The sequence below is a fragment of the Saccopteryx bilineata genome, chromosome 2 (assembly GCF_036850765.1).
Source record: "Saccopteryx bilineata isolate mSacBil1 chromosome 2, mSacBil1_pri_phased_curated, whole genome shotgun sequence".
Classification (NCBI taxonomy): domain Eukaryota; kingdom Metazoa; phylum Chordata; class Mammalia; order Chiroptera; family Emballonuridae; genus Saccopteryx; species Saccopteryx bilineata.
This window is the reverse complement of record NC_089491.1, coordinates 8,423,999-8,440,860: the sequence shown is the minus strand read 5'-3', so window position 1 is coordinate 8,440,860 and position 16,862 is coordinate 8,423,999. Positions and strand designations below refer to the sequence as shown.

Below are 16,862 nucleotides of genomic sequence, written 5' to 3'. Positions count from 1 at the left end.
GTCGATGATTCTTCAGGTTCACCTGTGTCTCTTGTCCTCAGTGAAGTTACTCAGACTCTTGGGAAGAAGTTTGTGGGGCAGCAGGAAGAAGAGCTTGTCTAGCAGAGCGCTCGGGGAAGGCCCAGGGCACTGGGCCGCATTGAGCGGGAGCCGCCCTGCTTCCAGGGTCTACGCGTGCCTTTTCCCACTTACAGGGCACAGAGCTGCTGGACCAGGCCCGGTCCGGCAGACTGGGTCTCACAGGGCTCCTCAGGCCTGTGTGCAGACAGGTCGGCTGGACATCTTGACCAGATTCGTGTTCTGATCCAGCAGCTCTGGGGCTAAGTCAGGAGTCTGCGTTTCTAACAAGCACTGACGTGGTGCTCTGACCACGGCACACTGTAAACATCAAGCCTCTGGGGCAGTGCTTCCAAGCTTTCGTTCACGTGAGACTCGGCCCTGGAGTTTCTGATGCAGGAATACCGGTGTGGGCCTGAGAATCTGCATTCCGCCACATTCCCAGGTGATGCCGAGCTGTGGGTCAGAGGACCACAGTGGAGAAACCACTGCTTATTCAGCCAGTCAGAAAATTCTTGTTTCCACGTGGAGAAAGAGCTAAGTGGTAATCAGGGAGGGAAGAGAACAAAATAAGTTGCAGCATGAGCTTACTGTTGGCATAACTTCATATTGGAAAGCAATACCCTGGCCACTTAACTCTGGTCGGAATATGTAAAAGTCAGTTAAATGAAACAAATTTATGGACAGCGCTTCAATCACCAGAGAAGTACCTATTATAAAAGCAAAAGAATGACAAATGTATTGACTTAGTGATAAAAGTGTAGGTGGTTTGTGTCTGAATTGCAGACCCTCCACACATGAAAGCCTGTTTTCAGGAAAATGATGAGCTCAAAATACAGTGGATGCTAAAAGCCAGCACCAAACTTACACAAGGCAGATGGCAAAGCACCTTTTCCAAAGTTGCAGAAATTACCACTGTCTGCTTGTTCACGTGAATAGTGGAATTTGCGGTGTGGCCGAGCACTTGATAAATGCCAAATTCCAGTAAGATTGAGGGACCTTCTTTATAGGAAGTTCTGAGGTATAGATAAGAATGAGTCTATGGGATGGTAACTTGTTCACTGGACAACAGAGAGTGAGCTTCCATCTTTTGGATCAGTTCATCACACCTGCCGGTGGGCCACGAGCCATCCTTGGAGAAACTGCTCTAGAGGTCCTCATGGACTGCTGTGCAGCAGACGCTAGGGCAGCCGAGATCCACATGCTGCTCCCAAGAGCATTGTTTCCAAAGGAGGGGCTTTGTCAGCGTCCTAGGCAGCCATCATTTTGTAAGGTGTGCTGACGTCTTAGAGGGAACGAGTTACAAGTCCTGTGTTGGGCAGGAGGCCTGGAGTCCATGTCTGTCTCCCACTTGGCATTTATATTGGTTTGCTTTTTCATGTTCTCCTGCTATAAGTCACAAACTCAGAATTTCCAGAAATCATAGGGAAATGTCATTGCAGTTAAGGACCTGCACTTGCATAGTCCTTTTCCAGTTTATAAAATGTCTTCACATTTATTTGTGTGATCTTTTCAGAACAGTCCAGGCCTCATCTTAGCAATTAGAATATTTATTTTGAGGCATGTGGGTTTCTTAGGTCAAAAGGGAGAGTACACTTTTCTAAGAGGGCGATAATACACAGAATTTGCCCTCATCCCAAACAATGCCCTTGAAGGTGACCTCAGAGCCATCACTTCTCCTTTGAGCATGTAAGCATGCGTTCACCAGGGGCGCACAGACACCCCTATACCTGCACACAGGCTCTTGAACAACCCTGGTGGGACATCTGAGAGTGCAAGTGAAGAGGTAAGACGTCAGCTTGTCCCTGAGAATCTCCAGAGACTTCTTTTTCCTTTGAGGCCAACCCACATGGTTTGGAGAGAAGGAGACGGTTCTGTTGAAAATGCCCACAGTTCTGGAGGGGCCAGGAGCCGCTGAACAGGCCTGCTGACTCCTGGCACCCACCTGCAGCTCTGAGACCTTAGGAGGGAGGGCCAGCGCCCCAGGCTTAGAATCCTAGAATGAATCTGAAACCAAGGACAGGCGTCCCTGGTTGGAATATGTCGCGTGGGGGACATGAGGAGGTTTCCTCAGCCGCACTTGCCATGTTCCTACACACAGGGGTTATTTTTTTCCTTTAAGACTTTGTAGTCTTGAATGGGTCAAGGCTTTTCCTGTTAAGACAGTATCAACTTCTTGCATTGTGTATGTTTTAACAATTTTGCTGAATCAGCAACACAGGAGTCTAACATTTTTAAGAAGCATTATATAGGATGCCTTCTCATTTTGAACTAAAGTGAATTCTCCAAAAAATAGGCATCAATTGGTCAGCTGTTAAAGAAAAATGTTTGCTAAAAACAAACAAAAAAAAAACGTTGCATTAAAAAACGTTGCCAGTGCTTCGACTGCCCCTAAAGAACATTCACAACATCGGGATAGGTGATGGCATCAGAAGCACGTGACTTCTTTCCTGTTGCGGACCAACTTGAAAGGAGACGTCTGGAGGAAGGGGACTGGGTCCGGCCCCTCTGGCCACCGGGGCGGGGTCTGTGTTGCTGTTTCAGGCGGTGTTCCGTGCAGCCGCCTTGGGTGGGCCTGCTGTGTTCTTCCTGGTGCACTTACCTTCCGATGCTTGTGTCGCCTCGCAGCCGTGGGAGCCCCAGAGTTTCTGCAGTAATTTTCCCCACGAAGCCGTGTGTGCAGACCCCTGGGGCCAGGCCTTGCTGGTCTCCACTGATGCTGGCGTCTTGCTAGTGGATGGTTAGTGAGTAGCTGCTCCTTCAAATGTCTTTATTTGTGTGACGTGTTAGTACTTCTAAGATGGGGGATCGCCAGTCCTCTCCCTTTAGATAAATGTGTCCTGAGCATTAAAGTTAGCGACATTTCATTCCCTGACGAGATTAGCACCCTGTTTTCAGGACAAGCCGGAGGGTGAGTGGTGCATGGTAGGTCTTCCCCTCCCCGGTCCCTGAGGGGTCTGTGGATAGCGAATGACCTGCAAAAAGAATCTCCTTTTCGGCTAGTACCAGTCATGATTTCAACTTTTACCTTCAATCAGCAAGGACACACTGTTATTTAGGGCCACTGTCTTGGACATGCTCTCTCACTCAAAGCTCTCTTCTTTTTTTTTAAGGTTTCTAATTCAGAAAGTACTTGCTGTCCAAAACCAACAATAAGAAGCTTAGATAATCCATTTTTGATGGATATAGAAACAAAAAGATTTTGACAGGAAGACAGATTCCAACTCAATATAAAACCAAACTTTCTGACATTCAGGTGGGTCAGCCTGCCTGGGGGTAGTCAGCTTACTGTCACCACAGGTTAGCCATCAATGGGACATGTCGTTGGCCAGGATACTGTCGAGGGAGTTCCGTTTCAGATGGGGATTTAATTTAGACTCAAGGACTGTGTGGTCCCTTCCTGCAGGGGCCCTGGTGGGTTTTTCCAGACTCCAAATGAATGTTAAAGGGCCTGAAGGCTGGTAGCGAGTCTCCCAGGACATCAGACAGAGCCCTAGGCAGAGAGACGGAATCTTCCGATGTTAGCATCCTCCACTGCACAGAAGCAAGCTACCCCAGGCTCCGGTTACCATAGTGATGCTTTATGAGAATGCTGAAAGCCACTTGTGAGCATCACATATGGCCTAAAAGTACAACACCTTCCCACCCTTGGCCATGACCACTACTCCCTCCTCAGAGCTGACTCAGCCTCTGCACTCGGTGCCTCTGTAAGGACAAGACAGGAGGGCCAGGCTTTGTAGTGACTCACTTCAGAGTGCTCTTATTTTTGAGACATGTTTTAATTGCATGCCCATGACATAATTGTTTTAATTTGTAGATATATTATTATATATATAACTAATTTACTGAAAGGCAGGTAATTTAAAATTCATAATTTAAGAATTTAAAGATTTAATTTTACAAATTACAAAACAGAAAGTCTCTGTGATCTGAAAGAAAACGTAACCTCTGAGCCTCAGTCTTCCCTAAGGTTGACAGAATTTTTTTAAGTGTCTGAAAAGTAGTGTATAATCATGAAAAATGATAAAATGAACAAAATGGGCGTGATGATCCTAACTACAACCAGGAAATTGTGGCGATTCAGTTGTTACAGATGCTGAGTGCTTGCTTAGTAGTTAGTGACTTACTAAACAGCCCCTATTTTCGGTATCCTTGTGAACTTGCTAAAAGGTAACCAAGTCCATAGATTTTGCCAAAAATACAACCAAATAAAAGAATTTATTTAAACATACACACACACACACACCTAGAGGGTTAGTCCAGTCTCGTAGTTTTACAGATGAATACACTGAGGCCTAAGGAAACGATGTGACTTGCCCAAGGTTACACAGCTGGTCAGTAACACGTTAGAACTAGGACGAGCACCCCGAGGTGAGTGCTAGTCCAGTGTCTTTGCATTAAACCAGCTACATCTTATTAACTTCAAACTCTACCAATGTTATTGTCTTTACCTTAATATACATTTCCAAAAATATCATCCTGGGTAAACAATTATGAACATATGTATGATTAAAAGAGGGGAGGCAGTCAGACAGACTTCCGCATGTGCCCAACCGGGATCCACCGGCACGCTCACCAGGGGGCGATGCTCTGCCCATCTGGGGCGTTGCTTTGTTGCAACCAGAGCCATTCTAGCGCCTGAGGCAGAGGCCACAGAGCCATCCTCAGTGCCTGGGCCAATCTTGCTCCAGTGGAGCCTTGGCTGGGGGTGCGGGGGGAGACAGAGAGGAAGGAGAGGGGGAGGGGTGGAGAAACAAATGGACGCTTCTCCTGTGTGCCCTGGCCGGGAATCGAACCCAGGACTCCTGCATGCCAGGCCAACGCTCTACCACTGAGCCAACCAGCCAGGGCAAGAATGTTAACTTTCTACCTATTTATCTCTGTGGGAAAGAAAGTATGCTTCAAAGTGAATATTCATAAGCCTTGCCTAAAAACGGAAGAAAAAAAAATTCTATTTTTGAAATATAAAATCCAAACCAAGATTAGCAAGTCCCTTTCTGAAATTTTCATCTTCATAGGTCCAAATCGAAGGGAGGTGTCAGATGTAAGGAATATTGTGATTTGCCAGGAAAGCAGAGAGTCCTCCCAGGCAGGTGGTACCAGCATGGCCACCACCAGCTGGATGCACGACTCAGACCCCTGTTTTCATTTCCTAGTTACACAGCGACACTTCCCTGTTTGCTCTTGCTAAAAAGAGAATAAGGCTTTCCTGGAGTTCCTGGCTGTGCTGTTAAGCTGTAATTCTCTTGTTATTTCTTTGCTTACTTTTTTCTTGTCTAGACTTAATCATATTACACATCGTTTCCATGGCTGAATCTCTCCTTCCGTTTCAGGCTGAGTTTCACTCTCTCTCATTAGCCTTTGCTCACTTTCATAAGACTTAACCCCTTCAGAGTCTGTTCCTTTCACGGTCATTATTGGGAAATCAAGATCTTTTGTATTCTAAGTGTAGCCAAACCTACTTTGCAGGGAGACTACATACTAATTAAATATGCTATCACCCTTTGTTTTGGTTTTGCAGTAATAGAACAGCCTGCTCTAAAAGATTACTTCTTCTGGCCCTGGCCGGTTGGCTCAGTGGTAGAGCGTCAGCCTGGCGTGCAGAGGTCCCGGGTTCAATTCCCGGCCAGGGCACACAGGAGAAGCGCCCATGTGCTTCTCCCCCCCTCCCCCTCTCCTTCCTCTCTCTCTCTCTCTTCCCCTCCCGTAGCCGAGGCTCTACTGGAGCAAAGATGGCCCGGGCGCTGGGGATGGCTCCTTGGCCTCTGCCCCAGGCGCTAGAGTGGCTCTGGTCGCAACAGAGTGACGCCCCGGAGGGGCAGAGCATCGCCCCCTGGTGGGCAGAGCGTCGCCCCCTGGTGGGAGTGCAGGGTGGATCCCGGTCGGGTGCATGCAGGAGTCTGTCTCACTGTCTCTCCCCGTTTCGGGCTTCAGAAAAATGCAGAAAAGAGGAAAAAGGAAAAAAAAAAAAGATTACTTCTTCATAAAGAGATTATAAGAAACAATTGTTACAAAACTGTCCTTAAAGCTACATGTCACTTGCTCATACCCTTGCCTCCTGTCCCTTCCTGTTTAGCCACCTGGGAAAGTTTGATGGTGAATTTACCATGTACATAGTTGGGCAGCTATACAGCATCGCCCTGTTTTCAATGTAAAATAAAGTGCTTTGGTCACTTACTAATTCTCTACAGCGCTATTGCTTGAGGTCGCACCATCCATCGGTGGAGACGCGGGTGCTTTTAGACTGCAACACTGGCTAAGAGCACAGACTTTGTCCTTGCACCGACTGGGCTTCCACATGCCTAAGACATGACCTTGGACAAGTTATTAGCACCTCTGAGCCTCAGGGTCCTCATCTGTTATATGGGAGTATTAGAAGTTCCTACCTACCAGGCTCATTGGGACATTTGGATGAAATGACATGTGCAACACTTAGCATTAGGGACTGGCGTGTAGGAAGCCCTCAGGGTCTCCTGGCTGCCATTCACAAAATGAAATGATCATAGTAATTTAGATGAGATGATGGGCCCCAAAGAGATCATCCCAGGCTTTGAAAGATCAGGTCTGCGCCAGCAGAAGCACAGAGAGCTTGAGGGTCCGTTCCTTTCAGGGTAGAAGAGATGTTTTCATTGCATGCCCATGACATAATTTTTTTAATTTGTAGATATATTATTGTATATATAACTAATTTACTGAAAGGCAGGTGATTTAAAATTCATAATTTAAGAATTTAAAGATTTAATTTTACAAATTACAAAACAGAAAAGGAAGGAAAGAGGTTTGGTGGACTGTCATAGGGCTTACAGTTTTCCCCATCGTTAGGGAGAACTGGAGACAAGCCTTTGTCTGGTAAAGAGCATGCTTGTGCCCTGACCAGTCAGAGCCCCTGCTGGCCTGCAGGAGCGGCGACCCCTCTCCTGTAAGGTGGCTCTTGATCCTGAGGACGACAACCTCTGCCCCCTTCTGGCACCATCCAGGGAGGGATACACTCCCAACCTGGTTTCTGGAAGAGGCAAGATGTCCAGGGCCCCTTGCACCTGAATTATATAGACAAACAAACCCAAGCCCACATGAGAGCACGTGAAGGTCTGAGTGTCTGATGAGGTAGGATAAACAGTCCACTGGCCACTGCTGCCGCAAATGCACAGCGTCCCGGACATCACCGCCTTGTCCTGATCCCGTGGCAGGCTCAGACAGACCCTTTGCTGACGGAGAGCCCTGTAGTTCTGTTAGCCCTCTGTGTCCTGTGGCCCCCTAGGAGCGAAGTGACTGCGAGCAATCTAAGGTCTCAGTAAGGGGGCGTAAAAACAAACTCTACATTAAGCCTGTAATCACCCACTTACCTGGCACCTTCCTGGGCATTTCCCCCAACGTTAGCTTTTTCCCTGTTATTTGGGCAATGTAATTGATTGTTTCTCTCTTATTTTTGTCTAAAAAGGAGATTTCATATTATATGGAGAAATACTGAAAATTCATAGGTAAACTATTGATACAGACATAGGACATGTTGGCATAAGCTATGTTTGTATTTACTTTAAACAAAAAAGAAAATTTGAATTTTGCTTTCTTGAGAAATACGCAAAATACCCTAAGATATGATGCAGTTTCAAAAACTACATAAAAATCAGAAAATATTTGAGACCTGCTGAGTTTCTTTTTGTGTCTTAACCTGGGCGTGCAGCCCTTAGCACAAACCCAGTAAAAACTGGCAAAGAGACATCAATGATGAATATTGATGAAGCGACTCTGGTTTGTGGGCCCCCGCGGCTACACTCCCTAGAGAGTTCTGACCACCCTCCCTCCAGGAAGGGTCAGTCCCACTCCCTGAGCTCAGCGGAGACTAGTGCTTAAACTTAGTGCACAGCCCTTATGAAGGTCCTAGAAGCCGACCTCCATCCCTGCCTAGAGAGGACTGGGCTCCAAAATGACCTGCACGCGTTCTCTAGGTTCCGGGAAGCCCGGCGGGGTCACAGCGTCGGGTAACCAGGTGTCCTCTTCCAGGCGACCTCCCATCAGTGCCAGTGTTTGACAGGACTCTGCCGGTCAAGCAGATGCACGTGCTCGAAGCTCTGGACCTCCTGCTTCTCCGGGCAGACAAAGGTGGTGCGCTCCTCCCCTTCGGGGGCGGTCTCGGGAGGAAGGACAGCTCGCAGCCTTCCGGCCAGGCTGAGGGCCACCGGGGTCTGACGCTTAGGTCATGCCAACTTTCCTCTCCTGGTGCCTGATCTCAGGGCTTCTGGGTGGCCCGTTGGTTATCTGAGGAGGGAACAGTGAAGGAGAGAAGGTGGGGGCGCCCTTCAGTGTGCCATTAGGTAAAGGCAGTTGGGTGTTCCTCCAGAATTCTGGAACACTGGGGTCCTAATTCCTCTGCATGAGCTTCCCCGCACCCTGGAACCCTTCAGTTCCCAGGGCACATTAATCCCCACCCACCGCCCACCGTCTGCTCACCTCCCCAGGAAAGGACGCCCGGCTCTTCGTCTTCAGGCTGAGTGCCGTGCAGCAGGGCGTCGAGGGCCAGCAGGCCGTGTGGGGCCGCTGCGACTGCAGGGACAACAAGCTGGAGAAGACGAAAGGTGAGGCGCTCTTCCAGCTCGGGGTCTCTGCTCAGATTGCCCGGGTCTGACCAGAAATTAAGAGCAGTAGGAGTTTGATGTTACTGGTTAGTTTTTTTACCTGGAAACGTCACAGAGACAACATCACTGCTTCCCACTGGTTCTCCATGGTGCCTGGTGGCAGCCTTGCTCTTAGTCCTTTCACTGGGTTGTACTTAATTTCCCGGGGTCTGAGGTGTCGCTAGATTGTCAAGCTCCTGACCTCTTGTCCCATGGTTGGCGTCATTTCTGTCTCTTCCCAGGATGCCACCTGTATGCCATTAACACTCACCATAGCAGGGAGCTGAGGGTCGTTGTCGCCATTCGGAATAAACTGCTGCTGATCACAAGGAAACACAACAAGCTAAGAGGGGCCACTGGCCCCTCACTCTTGTCTCCCCTGTTGGAGTCGCCTGTCGAAGAGTTCCAGTACATCAGGGTAGGTTTTCTCTCCTGGCCAGGGTGTCACGAGGCCGACTCTTCCACCTGGAGCCCGCCATCCCCTGGGGCTGTCCCACGGACAGTAGCCCACCAGGGGATCCCTCGCCTGTCGCCCTTGTTCGACCAGAGGACTGAGGCTTCCGAGGCTTTCCCCGTCCCCACCAACCTCCCTCTCGCCAGTGCGCACCTGCAGGGCTGTCCCAGGCGCTGGGACACATCAAAGAGCAAAGCTGAGCCTCCCTCCTCCCGGGGATGGCGTCTAGTTGCAGGATAACTGACATAGGCACACGCGCCTGCCCTGCGGGTCCTGAGGGTGACAGTACAGTAGGGCGGGGACTAGAGGGCGCTGGGGAGCCACCTGAGGAAGGACGGCTCGGAAACCTTCCCAGGAAAGGCTGGCTGCCTTGGGCAGAGATGCAGATGGGATGTGGAGTGACTGATGAGGGTCTCTGCGGAAAGGGCATTCCAGACCCTGGTGAGGGCACGGGCAGAGTGGGGTGGCTGGAGCCGGTACAGGCAGGGAGCCCAAGTATGGGGACCAGGCCGCAGCCAAGGACTTTAGTTTGTGAGTGAGGGGAAGCCACTGGAAGGTTTGAAGCAGAGAAGTGGTGTGTTCTATAAAGACTGATCCAGCAGCCACTGGACAGACGACGGCACAGGGGCCAGGAGTGGAGACAAGGAGTCCTGCTAAGGGGCTGCTGCAGGACCCGAGTTAGACATGGTGGTGGCTTTGGTGGCTGGAGAGGTGGGAAGAAGCTGTGGGCAAGGTGGCCCTGCTTGCCTTGGTCACGAGGATCTGCCCATCAGTTGAGGGTGGAACCTTGTGAGAGAAGCCTCCCTGATCTTACCATTTGTGGCTTTTTAAAAACCGGTGCATTAAATATAAAATATGTCAATATCTATTTCTGCTAATATTCCATTTAGGGGGATAGAACAGCATGACAAGTAAGCTAAAATCTGCTTTAATTAGGTGTTAGTCTTAATACAGTTATTAGCAATTTTAATAAATGTCTACATAGAACATGTGCATTTATGGAGCACATGAGCTTTGAAGTCAATCTTCCTGATTTCAGATCCTGGCTGTACCACATATAAACTGTGTGACCATGGGCAAGTCCTGTGACCTTTCAGTCTCAGTTTCCTCATCTGTAAAATAGAACAACAGCTTTATCTACTTAGTAAAGTTATTATAAGGATTAAGTGAGAACAGTGCTTGGCACCATGTTAAGTGCTCAACAAAATTAGCAAATATTTTTTTAATTATAATTATTATTAAATCACAGGATGGGGCCAGCCTCTCGTAGGGCTAACGTGGACCATCACTTTTGTGAAATTGCTCCCTGGCCCCTCCCCTGTGCAGTGGGTAGAGGTCTGGTCTTTGTTTTTTGGGGGGTTTTGTTTGGTTTTTTTTACAGAGACAGAGAGAGAGTCAGAGAGAGGGATAGACAGGGACAGACAGACAGGAACGGAGAGAGATGAGAAGCATCAATCGTTAGTTTTTCATTGTGACACCTTATTTGTTCATTGATTGCTTTCTCATATGTGCCTTGACCGGGGAGCTACAGCAGACTGAGCAACCCCTTGCTCGAGCCAGCAACCCCGGGTCCAAGCTGGTGAGCCTTGCTCAAACCAGATGAGCCCATGCTCAAGCTGGCGACCTCGGGGTCTTGAACCTGGTCCTTCACATCCCAGTCTGACGCTCTATCCATTGCGCCGCCACCTGGTCGGGCCAGAGGTCTGGTCTTGAGGACAGGTTGTGGGAGGGAGAAGTCTTGTGCCATCCTGCCCATCTTTGCCATCTCTCCCGCCCCTGCCTTCCCAGCAGAAACAGGGTCTGCAGGCACGTAGGAAGGCTGCTCTGTGTCCTGACCCCTTTCTCCTGCACCATCATCCCTCACACAGGAGATCTGTCTGTCCGACTCTCCCATGGTGATGACCTTAGTAGACGGGCCAACAGAAGAGAGTGACAATCTCATCTGCGTGGCTTATCGACACCAGTTCGATGTGGTGAACGAGAGCACAGGGGAGGCCTTCCGGCTGCACCATGTGGAGGCCAGCAGGGTGAGTGGCAGCTCCAGGGGCCGGTGGGAATGACAGACAGCCAGGGGTTGTGTCTCCTAGCTCTGTGACGCCACCATTGGGATTTCTCTAAAATCGCAGGTTATTTGTCATCAGTATTATGTGCTGTACTATTAGGCGGCACCATGTGGAGCTGCCCTTTCTGTAGTCAGAATGGTTCAATCTAATGTAACTGTCCCATTACCCTCTTCATCTTTTCCCAATCTCCCCCGCAGTTTCATTCTTCCCAGTAAAAGAGAAATGAACAGTCAGAAAGCTAAATGAAAGTACATAAGTAAACAAGAGCATGTGCTTGGTGACGCATCTGGAAGAGCGAGTGCGCTCTGCAGACGCATAGCATGGGGCCGAGATGGCGGGGCAGGGCACAACCGGGCTCCTTCCCGCACAGGCCCACTGAGAGAGAGACGAGCGGAGAGAGACAGCCGATCCGCAGGGCTGTACAGCCTGGGCCTGAGCTGTAGAACGCAGGGATGTCCTCAGTTCGGAATAAATCTAGGGCCCACTCGAAACTGGACTGAACTCTGAAGATGACTGTGTGGATCTGAACGTTAGTGCCCTGGAGGGCAGTGAGCACTCACACCCCAGAGCTGGTGACTCGCCTGTCGCCACAGCTGCTCCACGCAGATGCTGACTTAGTGGGCCACAGAGCTCTCTCGGCCCGTTCACTGCTGTGCATCAGGGCCAGGCTGGGTAATACTTGAGCCACTGACGTCTGTGAGGAGCAGTACCCACACCCCAGCTCAGGGACCCGGGACACTGCAGAATTGTGACAGCGCCCTGTTCAGCTGGGCCAGGAGACAGCAGAATTAGGCTTTATAAGAAATAAAAACTAGGCCCTGGCCGGTTGGCTCAGTGGTAGAGTGTCGGCCCAGCATGTGGAAGTCCCGGGTTCAATTCCCGACCAGGACACACAGGAGCAGTGCCCATCTGCTTCTCCACCCCTCCCCATCTCCTTCCTCTCTATCTCTTCCCCTCCCACAGCCAAGGCTCCATTGGAGCACAGTTGGTCTGGGCGCTGAGGATGGCTCCATCGCCTCTGACTCAGGTGCTAGAATGGCTCTGGCCACAACAGAGCAACACCAGATGGGTAGAGCATCACCTTTTAGTGGGCATGCCGGGTGGATCCCAATCGGGCACATATGGGAGTCTCTCTGCTTCCCCGCTTCTCACTTCAGAAAAATAAAAAATTTAAAAAATTAAATAAAAATTAAAAATAAATAAAAACTATAATTTGTATTAGGCCATATCCTACATAAATATTCAATAAAATTAAAATTGCTAATTACTGTATTAAGAAGGCTTAACCCTTCACAAAAGCAAGATTTGAAGAAATAGAAAAATCAGGAAAACATATAGATATTATTGGGAGGGCTTCTTGTCCTCAGCTGTACCTGTCGTAGATCAGAGCGTCATTTCTCTTATGTGGGTATTGCTGGGGCCCAAGCTTGTCTGCCAGCCCGGTCACCTGAGGAGGAGCCTCATAAGCTACCAATGTCCCTGTCTCACCCCAGAGATTTCTCAGGTCTTGGGTGTGGCACTGGCTTCGGGATTCTTCTTAATGACCCCCAGGTGATTCTGATGTGCAGACAAGTTTTGAAACCGCTGGTAGACACCGCTTCTCAACTCTGACTAGGAAGCTTTGAAGGGTCATGGCTGCCCCCTCCCCACCCAGGTCGGTTAGCTCAGGACTTCTGGGTGTGTGGTGCTTGGGAACTGAATGTTTTAAGCCTCCCCCAACCCCCGCTGCCCCGGGTGATGCTAATGTGGACCTAGTAGAACAAACTATCCTGAAGTTCTCCCTGATTTAAAGCCAGGAGGACCCCCTCCACCCCAGCAGCTGGGAACCTGTCATCTCTTCCAGCCTGCTGACTTCCGAGGAGGAAGGGCCCGGTTTGGCCTTTGAAATTTCTTATCCCTTCTTGCTTTTCAAAACTCTCTGTGACCATCAAGGGGGCCAAACAGTCATGGCTTAGCAGGTCTTCGTCCAGTCAGGCCTTCCCTTGCTAACTAGTTTCCTAGGACTTAACCTTTTTCTGGTGATCATTATTCTTTGCTTATACTTAATATTCTGGTAATTCATTAGAGTGTTTGTGGATGTTTTCTAAGATTCATGAAGACTCACGAAAAATTGGATTAAAAATAGGTGTTTTGTTTTTCTGAAAGCTATGAGGAACAATTCTAAATTTTCCTTTTTTCTTTGATATGCTTTTAAAAAAAAGATACAAGCTTTTCAAAATGCTTATTTTTTCTTTCTTTTTTTTTTTAACAGAGACAGAGAGAGAGGGATAGATAGGGACAGACAGACAGGAAGGGAGAGAGATGAGAAACATCAATCATCAATTTTTTGTTGCGACACCTTAGTTGTTCATTGATTGTTTTCTCATATGTGCCTTGACCGTGGGCCTTCAGCAGACCAAGTAACCCCTTGCTTGAGCTAGTAACCTTGGGTCCAAGCTGGTGAGCTTTGCTCAAACCAGATGAATCCGCGCTCAAGCTGGTGACCTCAGGGTCTCGAACCTGGGTCCTCCGCATCCATCCCAGTCCGCCGCTCTATCTACTGCGCCACTGCCTGGTCAGGTGAGAAAATGCTTTAAAAAAAATTTTTTTTGGTATTTTTCTGAAATGAGAAGTGGGGAGGCAGAGACACAGACTTCTGCATGCACCCAACTGGGATATACCTGGCATGCCCACTAGAAGGCAATTCTCTGCCCATCTGGGGTGTTGCTCCGCTGCAACTGGAGCCATTCTAGTGCCTGAGGCGGAGGCCATGGAGCCATCCTCAGTGCCCAGGCCAACTGTGCTCCAATGGAGCCTTGGTTGTGGGAGGGGAAGAGAGAGACAGAGAGGAAGGAGAGGGGGAAGGGTGGAGAAGCAGATGTGCGCTGCTCTTGTGTGTCCTGGCTGGGAATTGAACCCGGGACTTCTACACACCGTGCTGATGCTCTACCACTGAGCCAACCAGCCAGGGCCAGAAAAATGCTTTTTAAAAAACTTTGTAAACCCTCCCTGGCCCTAAGTGGGCCCATATTCCCTATGCTGGTAAATCAGAGCTGCCGAGGGTTTGCCAAGCAGCAGACAGGCTTAGACAGTGTGACGCATCTTTGCAAGGAGTCTCTCTAACTGGGAAGATGAGCCCTAGAGAAATGGCAGGGCCGCGAGCAGCATGCTTTCCGAGAGCTGAGTCAGCCGTGGCCTTCCTGCAGCACGGGCCTGAGCGCAGTGGACGCAGGGGACACAGAGTGTGTGTGCCGCTCAGGTGACACTCGTGGCTGCCTGCCACATGCGCGGCACCCTGTGGAGTGGGTGACCTGGTTTCTTGCCACTCCTGCTCTCGTCTCCTCCACGTCCCTGCCCCCATCCCCATTGCAGGCTGCAGTTCTACCTCGGGGCTCAGACAGCCCCAGCTCCAGAGGGGAAGTGTTTCAGAAGCACCAACAAGAGGCTGTGGAGCGCCTCAGGGGAAGTGGTTAGGTCCAAGCTGTGGGCTCTGTCCCTGATCCCAGCCCTGTGACTGGAGCTCCACCACTGCCTGCCCTGCAGCCTGAACCTCTGAGTACAGCCGAGCTTGTCCACCTGTCAGCACAGTCCTGGGATGGTCCCCTCACAGACCCACCTGATGCCAGTCTACCTGGTGCTTTCTGCCACCATGATAGCTCTCAGTCTGGACGGCTGCCTGAACTTCCTCGATTCCTGTCCCTTCCTCACCCCTGCACCTGCCACCCAAACACTTGCACAGGCCCTACCTCTGAGTTGCCATTCTAACTCTCCCACAGTGATAATGAGCATGGCCACCACTGAACAACCTGGCTCCGCACCAGAGCACTTTGTAAGCATTGTCTTGCAAAATCTCCCCAATAGTCTGGGGGAAGTACTTGTTCACATCCCCATTTTGCAGAAAAGGAAACTGAGGCTCAGAAAAGAGGAGTACCCAAAACCACACAGCTGGTAACTAGCAGGGGCAGACTCAAACTCGTCTGACTCCGAAGGCCAGGCTCCTAAACCCAGCGTGCTGTGGCGCCCACAGCCACATCACAAGGCATGACGGGGACATCCGGCCCCTCCCCTCTGGAAGTTCACAGGCTGGCAGAGTGGACACATTCAGACCCGCTACAGCCTGGAGTCTCTGGCCAGATAAGTGCCATCGAACTATAAGTCCCAGGACACCTGAGGCGGAACCAGCGGCCCAGCTCAGATCTTGACTGCAGCACGACTAGCGGACGGACTAGAGTGACTACATGTCTCTGAGCCTGGATTTCCTCTTCTGTATAATGGGAGTTAGAGCGTCTGCTAACCAGGGTTGAGGTGAGATTGAGTTGGGAACTGGAGCACGTGACATGATGAGTCATTTCACTAGAGAGAGCAGAGATGCCTTCCTACAGAGCTTCCCACAGGGATGCGAGCCGTGAGCAAGCCCTGGGGAGGAAGGCAGGCACGCCATGCCTTTCTCTCCTACCTGCCATGGATTGGAGCCACGGCCCCTATGCGGCGTGGGGTGCTGGCGAGCTGGAGATGTTCACACACAGCCAGGGCCACGGCCGCGCACCATGGCTCGGGAAGTCTTTGCAGCCTCAGTGTCTGGCCTGCCGATGACCACTGCCCGTTGTCATTGCAGGTCCATTTTGTTGCAGCTATTGATGTGTATGAGGATGGGGAAGCCGGGCTGCTCTTGTGTTACAACTGTAAGTGAACCGTGTGCTCGTCTCTCTACTTGCTAAAATCCACTGTTCTTTTGGGGGCACAATTTAAAGGGACTTAGCCTTAGATTTACCTACTGTATCATTCCTGTGTCCTTAACTGCACTGTAGGGGGCATCTAAGAATTTCATTCCTAGCTGAATCTCCGCCCCAGGCCTGTGGCCCTGTCTCCAGGATGTGGGGGTGACAGTTAAGGTGATAGCTCCCACTCAGGGAGCCCTTACTGTGTGCCATGTGCTATGCTCAGTATGCTGGAGTCCTTGTCTCTTTAATTGTCAGGTACTGGCATCATCTGTAGTTTGGAGGTAAGGCCGCTGAGGCCCGGAGAGGTGAACTGCCCTTCTCAAGGTCATACAGAACAGCGGAACCAGGGCTCACATTCGGGGCCCTTGGGATTCTATCACCCAAAATTTTAACCACAGTTACTATTCTACTTTCTGCTATTTTTCAGGTGCTAATGAAATGAGCATCTACCTAGTATCTGGCCTCCACTGGGTTAGTTTGGGTAAGGGAGGGGGTGGGTTTGGGCCAACCAAAAGTGCCAAATAGAGTCTTCAAGGATTTGCAGCATTTCAAATGCTAATATTATACTACAATAAAAAGGATATTTTTATAGCTAACAGTAGTAACATATTTACATGGGTAAGGCTGCCCAGTCTAACTAAAACAGGAAAACATCTTTTTTCCTAGAACTGAATTAATAGAGAATGGTGATGCTGGTTATATCACATGGGACAGATAGTTTGATTAATTAATTGTTGATTAATAAGTACAGGAAAGCCAATTATTAATAGAGAAATTTGTTGGAAAACATTGTCTTTCAGAATTCGAGATTTATGGGGGATAAGTTGGGAGAAGGTTTCACAAGGAAGCTCTCCAACAATAAATCTCCCTTTTAGGATATTATGGCCTGAAATATGTCTAAAAATTATTTTTAATAGGTTTTTTTGTTTTGTTTTTGTTTGTTTGTTTTTACAGAGTCAGAGAGTCAGGGAGAGGG

The 16,862-nt window shown here is 49.5% G+C and overlaps 1 protein-coding gene across 4 annotated transcripts in view; it reads left to right on the top strand.

Moving 5' to 3' along the window:
- Nucleotides 1-16,862, top strand: part of GARNL3 (GTPase activating Rap/RanGAP domain like 3) — a 129,717-nt gene that overhangs the window by 99,727 nt on the left and 13,128 nt on the right. For 3 of the 4 annotated variants that reach the window (XM_066256153.1, XM_066256151.1, XM_066256150.1), the window contains 6 exons: nucleotides 2,686-2,797; nucleotides 8,059-8,157; nucleotides 8,514-8,630; nucleotides 8,912-9,087; nucleotides 10,992-11,150; nucleotides 15,781-15,847. In XM_066256153.1, coding sequence (XP_066112250.1) covers nucleotides 2,686-2,797; nucleotides 8,059-8,157; nucleotides 8,514-8,630; nucleotides 8,912-9,087; nucleotides 10,992-11,150; nucleotides 15,781-15,847 — 730 coding nt within the window. The remainder of the gene's footprint in view (nucleotides 1-2,685; nucleotides 2,798-8,058; nucleotides 8,158-8,513; nucleotides 8,631-8,911; nucleotides 9,088-10,991; nucleotides 11,151-15,780; nucleotides 15,848-16,862) is intronic. The other variant, XM_066256152.1, reaches the window with a different exon arrangement.